An 18670-nucleotide genomic window follows, 5' to 3' on the forward strand; every position below is an offset into this window, starting at 1 on the left:
ACCTAACTGTACTTTTGCTTAGGTAGTTGTGCTGGCAACACTGAAATGTTAGACTTTCAATGCTTCAATCGTATGGCAATTTGAACATAGCAATCGAACAATCGAGCAATCGAGCAATCGAGAAAGTGTGTTTTGCTACGTCTTTATTACTAAGCAAGTGGAATTTACGTTTATTAACGACAATATCACTTTGAAACTAAAAAACTAAAAAATCCGACTGCTTAATCAAATTAAAAACACGATGATTATACCTGTACGTTGTTTTACGTGTGGGAAAGTGATCGGTAATAAGTGGGAAGCTTATCTTGGTTTGTTACAGGCAGAATACACTGAAGGGTAAGTATATCGTCATATCAAACTGCGAAAACAAATTAAATGAGTGAAATACGACATAAATTAGATATACTATAATGTAAATAACGTAATTTATATACTGTGTTTACACTAATAGGAACTCTAACCTTCACTGTATAGAGATTCTAATGAATGAAATGAGATTTTTAACTATTTTTGTTAATAATGAGTACATCAAAATATTGTCTATGTGCTGCAATCTTCTATATGTAACCATGTAATATATGTTACAGTGATGCTCTTGACGCATTGGGTTTAAAACGATACTGCTGCCGTAGAATGCTTCTTGGACACGTAGATTTAATTGAGAAGCTTTTGAATTACGCACCATTAGAAAAATAAAAATGTGAGATAAAAATTCACTCATTTCACTTTAAATATTAAGATACAGATTACCAGATAATAGGATATTGTTATTTATACAGAAATATTTTTTAGGAAATGTATGATGACAAGGTAAAATAAAAAATTCAAAAGATACTGTAAAATGATTTGTATTTAAATATTGTAATCACTTCATTATTTCTTTTTTACCAGGAATATGTAAAAATTTCCAACAATTGTATAAAAAATTGATTGATTTATAACAAGTTCGATAAGCAAAAATTGCTTCGAAAGGATTTTGCTTTCTTTTAAATGTACATTTGTATTAAATGCAACACAGTAGAGTGAAACATTTGCTGCACTGTGAATCACATACATGAAACATGTTATAGTTTGCTTATAAATGTTTGAATTATTACAATAATACATGTTATTAAATTTAGGAAAAAATAAATGAAGGTTATACTTTAAGATTTGATTGTTAATTTATAAGACTAACAACACGCAAACATACTTCTCTATCTATTAACAATTTTTATAGATCTTAATTGTAGATAAAATTTTTTAAAATTCTTTATAATATGTTTCAAATAGGGTACAGTTATATGTGCAGAATATAAAAAAATATTCAAACGTAATTTATCATTATAACAAAATAAAAAATTTCACTTTGTTAAATAAATAATATCAATCAAAATTAATTAAAACGTATTGCTCCAATATAAAATATTTCTTATGAATACTGTTAACTTCTCTCAGTCTAGTCTCTTCACGAATTAAATAGAATATATATACTATATATTATGTTTTAGGAACAGAGTAAGTTACTAGATATATTTTCAAATTAGTCACTTATTAACGATTAAATCTTCTCATATAACCTCCCCTAATAGTACTCATTTTATAATATACGTTGTTTGTGCGTAGATATTATTTGAACTATATCGACTGTTAGTTTACCAATTTCTCATTCTTAAAAGAATTCATTTTTGATTCATTGAATTCTCATTTGCACAACAACCGAAGTTACGTTGGTTAAAATTCATTCTATCTTACTAAAATACTAGGGCATGTCTTGTAAGCATAATATGATTGCATCTAAATTTCTGATATAAATTTTATCAAACTTCTGATTATACATATCTTACAAAATAAATCGATATCTTCAATTTATATCCTATTTTGATTTTCTTGATTGTCATCATAAAATAATTAAATTATCAGAAATTTATTGCATTAAAACATGTTAAATGGCTTCCAAACGTTTTTGGAGTTTGGAATATTGGAATATTTATAAATCTATGCATATGAAACCAATTTTTCTTAACTGTAAAGTTCCGCGATTTGCATTAATGCGCTTCGAGATCCAAATACTAGAGCCATAAGTCCAATGATACATATGATTACGTTTTTCAGTGCTACCCAATTTCCGGGTCCAAAACCAACGTCCCAATAAGTGACAGTTTCGACGAATACAGGAATTAAAAGTCCCAATATTGAAAAACAAAATGCACCAATTAGTCCAATAAAGGGTTCGATAGTTGGTACGATCACAGCCAATAAAACTAAAACATATAAACAGATTTCTTAAATTTCTAGGATTCTGAAATTACATTTATGAACTTCAAATAAATCTTATAGCGAAAATTTGGTTATGAATTAAAATACACACCTGCTCCTGTGACCATAGCTGTTCTTAAAATATAATTTGCTAGCAGTGGCTTTTTCTGAAATCGATCTTTTATACCATTCCATGCAATATCCAGGCAAACATAAAACTGTAGTCCAAATGTGCAATAAACGGCAAGAGCTATTAATATCTTTACAATTTGAGCCGCTCTAGAGAAAAAAGATATAATATATAGTCAACGCAATAGTATTACTCAAAAATATAGCCCTTTGCGGACGAGGCTGCTCGACGAACGAGCGTCGCTGTGGACGAGGTATTGGCGCGTGCAGTTGAGAATATATACACGTTGAATGTTTGCGTTATTCATTGTCAAGGCTTGTATTATTTTCATCAATATTTAGTTCATCATCATTGTTTTTATTACTAGAAATATTGAAACATCTGAGCTAATTCCTTATTGAACGGAATTCGTTTCCACTGCCTAAAGTACTATCATCGTCTCCTATCTTGTCAGGTTCAAAATAATGCTCGTCATCACTACTATCACTATCGAACATGTCCTTTCTGGATATTTTAGACATCGTGTATAAGGTATTATAAAAAATACATAAAACATAAAAAGTTTGCTGATTCGTCTGGTAATGCCAATGAAATTCGTTTTGACTCGACCATCATCTTACATCGCGAGTTTACGTTAAACGAAAGATAAAATTTCTAAAAATCTATAATTTTCTTTCATCAAAAGCATAATACTGTTTAGTTTATTATATCCATACGTAAATACGCATTACATTATCGCCCAGGAAAATAGACGTACGCCAGCCACTTCAAAATAATCTGGAACGGTGAACAGATTCGGGGGCGGCTATATGCCGACACCCGCCCTCAACGGTAAGAAGATTTGGGTGGTTATTTGCCGATACTCGTCCGCAAAGGATTAATCTTATTGTGATCCTTACACTTCTTCCGTTGGTAGATTTAATGTGATACTGTCTAAAGTTTGGTCTTGATATCTCACGTATCCCAAGAATCCAAGTAAAATGTAGATGAACGTAACCCCGGACATTCCTTTATTGAGAACACCGCAAATTCCGACAAAATGTTGGGGTGTTTTCATATTATTCTCCAGTGGCATTACAACTCCTATAACGTCATTCTCTTAGTAAAATGTCAATATTCCTTTAAATAGTCAAATAATACCTATTGCTTCCATTGCAAAGATAGTAATGCTGAAGAATCGCGGGAAGTCTTGGATGGACGCGAATAAAGGTACAGAGTTGATAGATGGCATATCCCTAACTAAATAATAAAAAGTTATTCCTAAACCTGATCCCATGAATATATTGGCTACCATGGAAACAGGTGCAAGATATTTCAGATTTGGTATCCAACTGAGCAGTATCAATGGAATCAGTAAACAGGTTGCCATTAACCGGAGACTGAATTCCGATTCCGCATGATAATGCTTAATGATCTGATTGAAGTTTGCAGCAACGATAACTGTGTATACACTACAGGTACCAAAATACGTTGCGAATAAACTGATCTGTATAAGGTATCTGTAAATAATATATTATGTGGTTATTATCCTATTGAAAACATGATTCCTTAGATATTTTTAAACGTTATTTCATATATATAAATATTGTATATTATTTTCATGATATCTTACCTGATCGGTTTTGAAAATTTTCTGCCCCATTGTGGTCCCGTGGCAAACGCTACTTCTGCTACATCAGCAAAGCTCATCTCTGTACGCCTCGTTTTGTAATATAGAACATGTGCACATTTTACCTAAAATATTAATGAGTCGTAACTTAGTTTATTGCTTCGGTTATTGTGTTCAATATCATTGGTATTTATGTACCAAAATATAGGCGCAATGTGTGCATACGAACGCCACCAGAACTGTGGCAAATACACCAACGACAAGTCCGGCATTCTTGAAAGCAATTGGCATGGATAATATACCCGTTCCAAGGGCAGCTTTCAATAAATGCGTTAATGTGTCACCGTCCCTGAAAGGAAATTACGGACTACTATTGCTGCAATTATTTTGGTATAAATGTGTCACTTACAGTGACATATAACTTTTATACTGTTTAACATTATATAATATAGATATTACTTCTTTTTTATTAAACATCACAAATAATATAATAACCCTGAGTATGTAACATAAAAGTTAAGAATATCAGTCAATTATATATTTTTATATCAATTGCCATATCGCGACTTACGTCGTCGGGTTATCAACTTTTCGTTCATTGAAGGGGTCGAAGCTTTTTCCATCACCCTGTCCGACCTCAATATCTCGTGGAGCGACTTGCACTTTGTATCTGTAATAAATATGAATAAATTCTACTTTGTTTAACATTTTTGCTTAGCGAATCAACAAGATTGTTGTATTTCACAATGATATTTTTGTTAATACGATTTCTTTAGTTAATAGGGAATGAATCTAAACCTGTAAATAAGTTGAAATTATGTAAATATATAGTAAATTCTTACTTGGATAATACACCATCCTTCGCATTGGACCCATCTTGGGGTAGGAAGGTGTCCATTTCTGTTGGCGCTTTGTAATCCTGTAAAAGACGATCATTATAATAATAATAAAATTCTAAATAACAACTCATTTTCTTTTATAAAATAATGTATTTTCATTGATACTTACCATTGTGAATGCTTGTATGTGTATATCTTGGTTTGATTATTATACGTTATCTACAACAAACGAAATTAATATTATAAAAAGATATTAACATACAGTAACACATATTACAATATCACGAGTGTAAATTCAAAAAACATAAGCTGGTTTTAAAATAAATTAATGTATATATCGCATTTATTTGCGCAAACAATTTTCCACACTTGTGAATTAGAGTTAAACGATGGAAAGTGAAATAATACTATTATCATAAGTTTACAAACTAATTATTATTTGATTTACAATGCAAAGTTACGGATACGCGACCGACTATCGCTATTCTTCTTTACAGCCCACGCGTTTCACTCGATTTACATCAAAACAGTGCAATTGATTATATGTTTTGACCCAATGGAAACTGTTATCATTAATTTGTTAAATCATAATAATAAAATTCTTTGTTTTTTTTAGGATATTATTATCGTTGATCGGTATTGATAGTACAATTGATAGGAATTATATATAAATAACGCGATCATATTATAGCATTTATAGTACATATGGTACTACTATATCAAATAAAATGAAAAACGTGTTTCCGTAAAAGCTTTTTGAAGTCCAATCTCAATATACGCTAGTATAAGTCTAGCTCGAAATAAGACTTTATCAGCAGAATAATCGTTGACAATATTTGAAGAGCTACTGATATCGTAAAAGTTAAATATCTGGTATAGAACACACATTTGTTTCTCTTTGTAAATCGTTACATACGAAGTTTGTGGCACCTGATTGATATTAACACGTTGAATGCCACGGAGGTCATCGGTGATTGGCGCGCCAAGATAAGTAGAAATACATAACTTGAACAAATGTCAATAGTTACAAATTTTTTATTATTACCATCGTTACTACAATGGCGTGACAAAATTAATGCAGTATAAAATATATAAAAATAGTTTCATTAATACATGAAATATAGATCTATCATATGCGTCCGACACCAGTGCCCGTCGAACAGGGGAAAAATCCGCTTTCTCCGTGTTTAAACAAGGGAGATTATAAATTGCTATGTAATTATTTTTATCATATTGCAACTCTAACATGAGTTTATTTACGTAGAATCGAAGTATTATTACGTAAAATATTACGTAGAAACAGTATTTATTTTCAAGACTTCGGCCTTGCGTTTCTAAGTGTATTAATGGTGTAAATACGCGGAAATGCATTACTGTGGGTGGCTGGCATGGAAAATTAACATAAACGCGTGAATGTTACCTGATACAATATCAACAATTGTCTTCGTGATATCATAAGAATTTAAACTAAACTAGCAAATATTCTTATAATAAATTTTTAATAATAATAAAATATAAATGTATATAATATTTAATGTGAGTATATACTAAAAGTATATTACTTTACTATCATATCACTATACTAAAAGTAAATTAAAAATTCTACAGAAATGAAAGATTTCAAGAGCTATTAAATCTAGGGTAATTGCAAGGTTCTTGTGAAATTTAAGGTTTATAGATAACAAAAGGTTGACAAGGATTCAAAGACAATAGATAAAGTAAAGTCTTAAAGTCCTAGAACTTCTATTGGGATTAAGGATTATATATCCTCAATAATTTCGGAATATCTGGAAACTGTTAGAATATCTATTATTTTTATTTAGAATATTCCAAATATATTTTAGAGATCTCGAGACTCATTAGAATACAAATGTTTTTAAATTCGCAACGGTTTTAAAGCTTATTATTCAAAATTCTGGAACCTATGGACATCTTTAAATCCTAAATTGCTTCGAAATCTTAGAAAATTTTTAGGACGTCTGTCCTAAAATTCCTTGTGGGATCTTTTTCTTAATTTTTAATAATTTTGAAATTAGGCTTTTTAAATCTTCAATGACTAAAATTAAGAACTCCAAACTTTCGAAATATTTGAAATTATCGTACATATTGATATAAGTACGAGCGAATTAAAATACATATAATCAGTAGATTAATCGAGTTAGATAATGTTGTTTGACAATGATTGATCAAAATGTTCTCTATATAAGTAATCTATGGCACAAAGAATATTTTAACAGAGTTGTGCAAAACAAAATAACGGGTTTTTAAGCATAAGCAGTATTTTCTTATACCGAAATAAATTAAGTAATACTGATCGTTTAAACCTATTCAGTTGAATTTTTTGAATGCATCACAATTGAATGGTTTAAACGTGTATAATTATGTTGCTTAAAAAGGCCAACGGATGAAAGACTTCTTTATTCACTAATACTATCGTAACATACAAATTCTTCCTTAGAAATTAAATAAAGACTGTTTCTGCTAAAGTAAATTGCTTAATTTTTTTCTACTAGAATCCTAATGCTACATTATAATTGTACTATGTCTTACTTTACGATGTTTAAGTATCTTCAAATATATAAGATTACTTCTCGGAAAAATAAAAGCTTATTCACTTTTTTTCCAATTCCAATTACAATTATAAATTATAATAATAAATAATAATATAAGAAATTAACTAAAAGTCCCAAATATCAGAATACCTATTAAGTAATCTTAAACGTTTATTTCGGTCTAATTTTACGCAATGCTGTTTATTTCAAAATTCCTCTTCTATAATTATGATATAACATTTATAGGTCTCTCCATGACTCTAAAATGAATAATACTAAAGAAAAGCAAACTGTTGATACGTAGTGACATTTGCAAGTGAAATGCATCAGGACAGAGTGCTGGCGAGTGAAACCGTAGAAAAGTGTTTCATTGAGAATAGCATTTATCGATCATCCTTGACGTAGCACCGGACATTGTCCTCAAAAATATAGAACCGTTGGCAATTTGCAATACGGTGACCACTAACGGAGGCGCGCGTCGAGTCCAAAAATAATTGAGAACCATCACCTAAATCCCTGAGTCATCTCGTATTTACGATTCTATAATAAATATATGAGCATTCGTGATTCGACAAAAAATAATTTTGCATTTGTACATATATTTGTACATATATTTGAATATATATATACTGTAAGTATATGAATAAATTACTTCAAGTTTCATTTAAATCGAGATTTTATGACATATAAAGCAGCTTAGTATGACAAACAAGAGATAGAAATGGACAAATAATGAACACTGCAACAAAGAAATAAGTAAATTGGTTTAGAAAGATGTTCAAAGATAATAGGTGGTCCAAAGCCATTAAGACACAGGGTCTACTTAAAACTTTTATTGAGGTACAGAATTAAGGCTCCTCAATAATATTCGAACATTTGGAAACTTTCAACATACCTGCAATTTTTAGAATATTGCAAGTTTATTTTAATGCCTCTAATATTATATATATATTATATATTTAATATTATTTTAAAAATAGATGTTATTATTATTTTAGTAATATTAAATAGTTATTTATATATTTAATATTATTTTAGAAAATAATATTCGAGCATTTGCAAACTTTTGAGATCCCTGCTATTTTTAAAACGTTCCAAGTTTATTTTAATACTTGTAATAGTATATATATATATAATGGTGAAAAAATACGACAACGGGACCAAGTTCCAGGCTTTGTGTAATAAAATCATGAAATCTAGGCTTACACAAGAAAAGGTTGTGGAGAGAAAAAGCGGGCGTTAGAAGGAGATGGTAGAAGAGAGGTACTAATATAAGGCCCACCTTTGGCGGTTCCGCGGTTGGTGTGGATAGAGGAGGGGCTTTTAGTGGGTATGATTTATATCATCTGCCGAGTACCACATAACCCAACAACCTATTACTGGGTATGCGCAATAACATTTTCCCCCCTTTGCGGAAAAAAAAGAAAAGATTCGATAAAAAAATAATTTTGCATTCGTACATATATTTGAATATAATAACAATTCTTAAAAAAATATTTTATCTAAAACATTCATATAAATATAATAATAATAAATTATAAATATAAATAATTCTTTAAAAAATATTTTACTTTAAACACTAACATAAATATAATATCAATAAATTATCAATCTAAATAATTCTTTTAAAAATATTTTACTTAAAACATTAATATAAATATTAAATTATATATTATATATATATTTGAATATATATATATCGCAAATATATACGAGTATATATATATATATATATTGTGAGTATACATATGTTATTTAATTTATATATTTATTTATATATTTATTTATATGTTATTTAATATATATATATATATTGTGAGTATACATATGTTATTTAATTTATATATAATATTTTATTATTATATATGTAATTAAACAATTTATATATATATATATCGTAAGGTTTCAAAGTAATCCGAGACATAAAGAGATTCCAATAAATACTAAATTAGGTACATATGTATATATTAAGAAAGAAAAGAAATATTTCGAATTAGTGTACAGTAATGACACATTAATTTTAACAACGTACACATTCGTGTTACTCATTGTCAACGCAACATAGATTGAAATCTCATTCTCCATTGATCATTCATTGCAAGATAACCGAGAAACCGGTAGAACAACTTCGACTCACGACATCTGGTCAAATTGCGCGTAAATTGCACATTTATATTCCGAGACAGTTTATATGTCAGTAGTACATACTCTTTTATTACACGAAGTAACCATTCAAGTGTTTACTGTGTTTAATAATTTAATCCCCCCTTTTTTTTATATTTTTATTCTCGACGCATTTAAAAAAAAATGACGTTGCATTGTGCCAAAAATTAGATATCTCTATTACGTGGGAATTGCAAATGACTTTATGCTTGAAATATTGGCTTCAAATATGTGTTTTAAATTTGGAAGTGTTTCATTTGCACATGTAATTTTTCCTCGTGGCGATAATAAACCCTAATTTATGTAAATTTCTTTCTACGCGTCGACGATTCTCGAAAAACAAGAGAGGAGAAAATTGTAACTTACGGAACAGGATAATCGGCATGACGTTGCGAAAATTGTTATACACGTGGTTAGAGGTTCTAGGTATACGATTGTGCGGCTGCATCCAAAGACGCCTTACGAGGCGCCACATTGACAATACGGTATCACAATCGCGCCGTCGCAGAGGTGCTAATTAAAATACAGTACACTGCTTGAATCTCTAACAAAAATCATTTGTCTACGATTAAGAGCTGCGTCGGAATGAAAGAGTTTTTCAAGTTACAGAAAGATGACTAAAAGCATTCGGCTGCACAATATTATACAATTTCATAGTTTAAGGTTATATGAGTAATTGAAACATGGCGCTGAAAAATTTCCAGATACATCCTAGTATTTAAAATTAGAAATTTATTTTATTTTTCATAAATCTCTTGATTCTATATTTTGATTGCTATTTTTATACGTTAGAATTTTTCAAGTATGTTCCACTATTTAAAATTGGAAATTCAATTAATTCTTTCTTTTATAAATGAATTTTTCGATCATATATCTCGATTACTCTCTTTATATGTTATATAATAATTCATATTCATTGCGAATATTACGTTTTTTATTCATCTGTTGAATAAGGAAATGATTAAAATGAATAAAATCACAGAATTCCTTTTGAGAATGTAATTGGAATTTTTGTGCTGATAGGTTCGGGTCACGGCAATTATGCGAGAATATTTTGGTTTCATTTATATGGTATACGATAATCGGTATCTATAGCAAATCCTGCAATGTTGAATATAAGGTTATAGCTTAAGTGTTATTACACGATAAAGTGACACCATCCGATAAGAGAACAAAATAAATATGACACGACAATTTGTTGTCACTTATGCACGAAACTAGTTGCGGTTACGATGCAGTCATCGCTATGTCGACGAATAGAAATTGCACACTTGTGTGAATAGACGAAATGAAAGAAATATTATGTAATTACTGTGCACTTAAACTCGATAGTGCATTTCCAGATCACTTGTCGCAGCTTTTCCTTCCTAACAATTTGTTCCTCATTTTTATAATGTTTCAACAAATATACTGATAACGAATGACGTAAAATCAGATAAGAGAACTATGATATTAATTGTACCGACAGTCCTAGCTATTCACATTGAAATTAATTAATCTTTAATCTATCCTTGTTAAGGCGACAATTACGGGAGCGAGTGTTATATGGAAAATTAGGTCGTTCAACTTTCAGAGTTAACCTTTCGTTTATTGTGGTCAATTTTACAGTTAATGTTATTATCAGATTACTGATTAACCATGTATGTGTATAAAAAAAGCAAAAGAAAGAAATGTTTCGGAAATAGATTCGACATAGAAGATAGAAATCACGTGGAATGGAAAATCACGAAAAAGGAACTTTGTTTGATTTGTATCTATAATGCATGTAAATAAAAAGATAAGGTTAATGTTAGTGACCCTATGCTCCACTCCTACTCCGTCAAATCAAGTCGCAACGATAATATTTACAATGATTTATGGTACGATAGTTCTTTGTCGTCGCAGTTGTATAAAGATATAACTGTTTTGTTGAACTTCGTCGCCATGGATCTATGTACTTAGTGAAAAACATATTCTACGCGAATAGACTTGTTCGCTTCTGGAATTAAATAGAGTTCTATGTATTAAACTTTAGATAATTAATCGCGATTCATTTTGGCTTAATTGTATGTTAAATGTTAAATGAACGTAACAAATGAAATCAATCCAAGTGATCGAATTTGTACTATCTTTTAAATCACTTCATTAAACAAAATGCAAATCTCAGATTTCTATTATCAAGTATTTGAGATATAATGCAACTTTAGAAGATGACAAAAGGATTATGTAAAGATAATAAACTAGTCAATGAAAATATTTTTATCTATTAGTAATACCGTATAATTATTCATATCTTCTGTTCAATTTCAAAATGCTAGTAAGTACGTATGATTCACGGTTTCAATAAATCATACGCCGACAATGTTTACTTGCAAACTTCTTTTAGCGATGTCATTCAGCAACCTGTAATAGTTGTTTGCAAAATTTAATAAATGTTGCAAGTATTGATCGAATGATCACAAATTTATAAACTTATCGGAATGATTGTCATTTTATGTATTCTTCTCTATAATCATTGTATAAATAAATCAACGATTGTTGACCTTTGAAAGGTCCAGTCTATAGTTGGAGAGCAGGTCGACGAATAAAGTTCTCCTTTTAGTTTTTGTTTAGTTTAAAAAAATTATTTAGAGTTAGTGTTTAGTTTTAGAGAATCTTCGCTCTCACGCACGCATAGGATTAGCCAAATAAGCAAAAGAATCATTCTCAGAATGTTTACTTCCATGTAACTTCTAACTATTACCTACTATGCTGTATGTATTTTTACACGTTTGTTTTTCTTTCGTGAAAACATGATGTAGCAATTTTTCAGAACTACTAGTACCTCCGATATAAAGTTATAAAGTCATGATCTTCTAGCATTTATTTTGCAATTACTACGAGATTGACAATAACAAGAAAGGAAGGAAAGAAATTAAACGTCATACGAGACTTATCTGAAACAAATAAAAGCTCTACTATAGTATCCGTACCGCAAAATATTCGGTTAGAATGACGTTTCATATGGATTTTCAAGGTTGCTGAAGCTGAAAATGTGGATCGTTTATTACGCGGATTCCTAATGTTAAGATCTTTGTCAAATGTTCATGAGGACGAATTTTTAAAACTGTTTATTATCGTGAAAAATGACCCTGATTTTTTATTTTAGCGATTCAAAATATTCTCGGAAAGACACATTTAGACCAAAAATTTTGCGATTTACAATATTATAATAAATCTTAAATGAATTATGAAGAACGACTCGATAATTACTTGTAACGTGAATAAAATACATATTATATGAGAGGGAAATATTATTTAACAAATTTTGTACTGTAACATTTAAAATTCTTTTTCGTGTTTATTTCATTAATTATTATATTTCAATAGTGTCGTTGTCTTAGTGAAAGACACCTGTTTCGATAGTATAGTTATCTGCATCGAAATTGCTGAACGCATTTGAAAACTGGGTCACCTCGAGACTACGTTTTCTAGTTCGTTGTGTAGATGTCAAGGTTTATCTCTATGACCGGTTCGTAGAATTGATCCTTTCAAGAGCAATAAAGGAGAAGAAAGCATTTCGAACAGAACAATTCATCACTGCGGGTGGTCGATTTTATTCATCCTATCCTTAGACCGTTGGCATCTAACAATAATTGGTTGAGTAAATCGCAACCTTAGGCCAGCTTCATACGGCAATACGTGTATAATAGATACTAAATATGTGTATGATAGATACTATGTAAAATCCGAATTTTACGACGGAACATTAAAACAAATTAAGTTATCATCGCTGTAACATTATCGAGTTGACAAAAAAAAAAGGCGTAAAAGTCAATGGACAGTGACGTCATGAGTCGTACTTTATGCAAATGGAGGTGGGAGGATAAATAACGGTTGTTATTGGACGAAGCTTATGTCACGTAACACAAGCATCGTAGCAGTAGAGTGGTAATATGGTAAATAATGTGACGTTATGTATTCCCTTAAAAGAAAATTCTACTGACAATTTTATCACATAACTTATCATATTTTACTTGTAATTCTCAATTAGAATTGATTGTAAAATTCTTCCAAATAAAAAAAAAAAAAAGAAAAAAGAATTATCATATGAAAGACAAGGAAAGACGTAAGGTAATACTTTAATATTTATTTTCCTTGTCTTTCATACAATAAGTTTTACAATTAAAAGTTGAAATATCTACTAAATTAATAATTTTTCGACATATGTAAGCTATTAATCTCCTATAGAGAATCTGGATCTGCACCGATTAATGTACTAAAAAATATATAATTCTGTTCAAAAAACAAAGTTGACCTCTACATGACTTTTACGCACCCACCGATAGGAAACTAATAATATCAAACATGTCCCTCTTGAAACTATTCTACCCTTATCTGAAATGTTTTCCGATATAACTCTTGGTATCGAAAATATTTCAGTTTAAGTAATTCACCTTGATTCACCATATTTACTATAGATATGTAACAAGGAAAGTCAATCTCGTTACAATTACATGTTAGATAGATACATATGTATGATAAAGTTGGTACGGAACTGCAAGGTCAATAAAATTATTCATACTACATAAAGATTCTTGAATAACTTCGCCTTCGACCGGTTTCCTTTCGAGTTCAAGGAGCTTGATGCTAGTACTACATTTATGTATTTGGATACATACTTTGGAATTATTCCTAGAAACTATTTTTTCAGATTTACTTTTCTACTACAGCTTTTTTTCGAATAAAATTGTACTGAACCTTTAAAACTTCTCTTACAATTCAAGGAAATTATTATTAACACTTAGCCAACCGCGCGCGCCACAGCGAGCTATACGTTGTCCACTGCACTCGGACAAGCTGATCTATAGGCTACCCACCGCGCTCAGACAAGCCAACTTATACACTGTCTACTGCCCATTTTTCCAAGAATTGAGGACTAATGTTCACTACTTAAAATACAAAGAAGTCTAAAAATTACTCAAGTGATCAATTATATTTTGCGGTAATGATTTTGTTTAGCGATTTCACATATTGTTTATACAAAAAAAATGATAAAAATTAAAAAGATAAAAGATGACTAAAGATAAATAACACGACTTGAACGTGAAATTAAAAATTCATAATGCATTTTAATATTTTTTTACAGTGTGATATCGTTCGATTATAATTTTATTTAGTCATAACTGATAGTGTAACTTCTTAATTAATTTTAACACCACTAAATTGGTATATTTTATTATATACTGTAGTTTATAAAACAGAAAAAGTGGCGAAATTAATTGGGAACAATTCCAGCTAAACAATAACTGATAATAACAACAAAAAAAAAAAAAAAAAAAAAAAAAAAAAGAAAAGAAAAAACGCGTTGCTAAAGTCAAAAAAGGATATTTCCCCGTTCGGTCACGCAGCGATGTCCTTCACACAGGGGTGATCTCCCTATTCTGTTGGCTAAGTGTTAAGAAAGCCAAATACCTTTCGTTCCAAGAACTTATTGTTGCATGGACAAGGTCGACTAAATCCCTTTCATGCTATTTTGAAACAGGATTGGCCAGACTCTCCTTACGTTCCAAGAAATATGTCTTTGCCCCCTTCTGGAGCAATCCATTTTATTTGGCAGTGTTATAATAGACAACGTAAAAAATTGAAAAATTTACAATTCTTTTATGTTTTTTATTAGTTATACTATATATATACTGAAAAGTTACAATTTGAATAATAAGTAATATTTCATTTAATTCACAAAAAATATAAAAATGTTGGTATGTGGCAAATATATTCAAAATAGTCGCGAAAAATATCCATTAATGTACACAATGTACGTACATATGTAGATCGCAGAATATTATCATAAAAACTAGTCAATGAAAGAACATAAAATCTAGAATAAAAATGCATTAGCTATAATGAATTCGCTTTTTGATAGATGATTTGAATATATATTTAAAAAATTAATCATAAATATAATTATAATAACAATACTCTTTTATCTGTCTATTTATACAAACGATTGTTCCAATTCGTCGCCAACTTTTTCGAATATTACATATTTGATAAAAAAAAATTAATTGAGTCTAAAACAATTTGTTCAATTGGCTATGTTAATATGATGCAATTCATCATAACAGTTACCTTTATTACAAACAATTCCTTAAGCCATTGTTTTCTCGAATGGCAAAGCGATAAAATGGAAATCAGAGATGATTTTTCAACCATATTATAGAGTCACATATCAATGGGTTCATCAATTATTGGGTTGATGTTGACGTGTTATATATCGATAAGCGTACAGCATAATAACATACTGTCGCGATAAAAAGTGTAAATTAGTTAGAAGAAAAATCGATTTCCGTGTAGTGAAAGGGTAACGAACGAATTCGCCTGTACAAAGAACGGCAGTTTCGATGCGCAGGTCCGAAATATCGACTCGAAGTTACATCATACATAGCTACCGTGCGATGGGACTGCTATCACGAGCCATACAAGTCGCGTCTACACAAACTTAACACCACGTGCTCGTAGCGGCGTGGCTCTAGTGATGAAACACCTTGTAAAGTTTATAGCTTATGCATTATAACAACCGTTATATTCATAAATCATTGTTCTTTAAATTTCCAAATTCTATGTTATTTTTTATTATACTTTATTAATGTAATATTAAAAAGAAGAGTTTCCATACTCATGAACTTGCCATTAGGATGTTATCAGTAATCGAGAATAGATTTCGTTCAACGGCAGCTGTTACAAAACTAACACTTAGTCTTCTGAATTAAGATGAATCGCACTTTTTTAACGATACATCGATAACCTTTGAGTCTAATCTTAAGTCATTTAAAATTATTTAATCGATAAGCTTATACAAACACAAAAACTCACAAAGAGCTCGGAAGGTAAGATGTAAAATAAGAGGGAATAAAATTCCACGATATTAAAACGCCGTTCATTTCTTTGAATTTCGTATACTGTATACAAAGGTATAGGTTAAGGATTTACAATAAATAGCAGTTGAATGCAGCTGGTTCGATACGTGCGCGTCAAATCTTCCAAAATGTATGCTGACGGGTGGGAATTCAAAGAGAAAAATAAAGAGAACCAATAGAATTGTAAATGTGTCGGTACTACACAGATCGACGTGACTTCTTAGGTTTAGGTACGAAAATATACTACCCATATTTGCGAAACCTCTCTTGCTTAATGGCTTAACCAGTTCGAAGCGTGCCAATGAATTTCAGAATATGGAATGAAATTTGTATTGATCATGATTCACTATAATAAAATCCATACTGATCGTGATTAATTATTGTCGACCACATAAATATTAAATACTTTCGCACGGGAGCTTAATTTGGAAATCGATCAATTAAAAAGAACTTTGATCATCGTTCTTCGTGTGTTTTGTAATTTAAATCGAGTATATTAGCTTTTAAATAGCAATAGAGGGAGCGATAGTGTAATAATGGGTTTCAAATGTAAATGGAGTGTACACACATACCTACCGTTAGGTACACAAAAGTTACTCGGTGATTTTAAGGTGTATAAAGATGAACGTGGCATGTAAGGATGGATCTCGTAGTCCAACGTTACTTCATTTCTGGCAAACGGCGGTTCAGTACGGTGGATCAGTAAATTTATTGCAATATGAATACGACACTGTACAGTGTACACTACACGAGTGTGGCTCGTACGCGTGCCACACGACCACAGTATTCTACCGCGAAACACCGACTGAAGGAGAGTGCTGTGGTGTCCAGACAAGAATAAACGAGAATAAACTGAAAGTTTTTGTCCGCGGAAGAGCGTCCACTGCGTTTCATCAGGCAACCGCTAGAGGTCGAACGTACTATGTAGTGATCTGTAGTCCAATTTCGGTTTATCCATAATCTTTAAAATCATATTAGAATAATTAACTACACAAATATTGCAATTAATTCTCTTTTTCTGGTATCGAAGTTCAATGTTAGTAAAAAGAGAGTAGGTGAAGATAAATAATAAGTATGAAATTTTTATATTGTTATTATTTCAAATTTTCTATATCGAGACATATTATTTCTTCGTCACCTAAAAAAAATATTATTTTTTATCTTTTTATTTAATCGACTTATCTGTGGCTTGAAATAATTTATCTATCTAGATTAATATTTGCAATTAGAGGTGTGGTTTTTGTGTTAAGTTAGTTCGCCGAACACGTGGTAAGGATTGCATGATGAAATCCTGGCCGGCGGTGTCTGCAGTAATGTACAGATATACAGGCAAATAAAGCGATGCGATTTAAACGATCAAAATGTCAATCAATTCCGTCTATAACCAATCAAATCTTTTAACCGTTACCGCTAGTAATACATGATATTAATCAGTATTACGCAATTCCTATACCAAAAACATTTTCATTAACATTTTTTAACATTTATTTTCTATATCACACTGATGTAAAATAGCATTACAATTATGAACATATTGCATCGTATTACGAAAGTTTTGTTCTTATCTTCAGAAAACATAGACGATGTTGAGTAAGCGGGTATGGTTGAAACATTTGAAAGGAGGAAAAGAGATATTGAACGTAATTTTCATCGGAACAATCTGATCGCGCAATTCATTATCGTATACGCAATTGAGCGTGGCTACGATTCATTGATAATCTAGAAGAGTCTGCTCGATGAAATGTAAATGCAATCAATGCGAAATGTTGCAACCTGTCATTCAATTGCCATCTTGAAAAATTTATTTGAATAAAAGTTTTGTTTCAAATTTTATTGATTCATTAATGTTTTGTTGTTAATAATTTTTGGGGGGAAAAATTAAATTAAGATATATAATATATAAAATTTAATAAATCGTAGAACAAAATACCGAGAAAGTATAACAACGCAGTTTTCGTTGTGAGGATGATCGCTGTGTTTGTGGAATTTGCAAGCATCATGTAAAATAGAAATATAACCGTATCTTGGCCGTTCATGGCGTAGTCTAACAGTAACGTTTAAATCAATCCTGTATAATGTGCACGTATTTATCGTTTGTTACGCTTAGTAAATTAGCTTGATAATATTTTACCTTGTACATAGCTTTTGATTTTTCAAGATATATTGAAATATTTAGTTCCTAGTTTTTTTTACCCCTTAAATAATGTTGCAACAAACTGTTAGGAAATAATAAAGATTAAATATTTTGACTTGGATAAAGA

At 30.4% G+C, this 18670-nt stretch overlaps 2 protein-coding genes across 5 annotated transcripts; one reads left to right on the forward strand and one right to left on the reverse strand.

The window, feature by feature from the left end:
* Positions 1-110: 110 nt before the first annotated feature.
* On the forward strand, positions 111-2261 carry LOC132904487 (DNA-directed RNA polymerases I, II, and III subunit RPABC5). Its single transcript, XM_060955031.1, has 3 exons — positions 111-336; positions 588-700; positions 2095-2261. The coding sequence occupies exons 1-2, from the start codon at positions 242-244 to the stop codon at positions 694-696; spliced, it is 204 nt and encodes a 67-aa protein (XP_060811014.1). The 5' UTR covers positions 111-241; the 3' UTR covers positions 697-700; positions 2095-2261.
* LOC132904486 (proton-coupled amino acid transporter-like protein pathetic) lies at positions 833-17274 on the reverse strand. Of its 4 annotated transcripts, none has more exons than XM_060955026.1 (10): positions 16986-17274; positions 4986-5035; positions 4820-4896; positions 4549-4647; positions 4176-4326; positions 3981-4102; positions 3509-3867; positions 3268-3451; positions 2351-2517; positions 833-2243 (listed from the first exon to the last, which is right to left on the reverse strand). In XM_060955026.1, exons 2-10 carry the CDS (start codon positions 4986-4988, stop codon positions 2002-2004), a joined length of 1404 nt encoding a protein of 467 aa, XP_060811009.1. In that variant the 5' UTR covers positions 4989-5035; positions 16986-17274; the 3' UTR covers positions 833-2001. The 4 variants fall into 4 exon arrangements, with proteins under 4 accessions (XP_060811009.1, XP_060811011.1, XP_060811012.1 ...); XM_060955028.1 differs by having other exon boundaries at positions 16982-17274; XM_060955029.1 differs by lacking the exon at positions 16986-17274 and adding an exon at positions 14965-15075.
* Positions 17275-18670: the final 1396 nt, after the last annotated feature.

The sequence above is a fragment of the Bombus pascuorum genome, chromosome 2, assembly GCF_905332965.1.
Source record: "Bombus pascuorum chromosome 2, iyBomPasc1.1, whole genome shotgun sequence".
NCBI lineage: Eukaryota > Metazoa > Arthropoda > Insecta > Hymenoptera > Apidae > Bombus > Bombus pascuorum.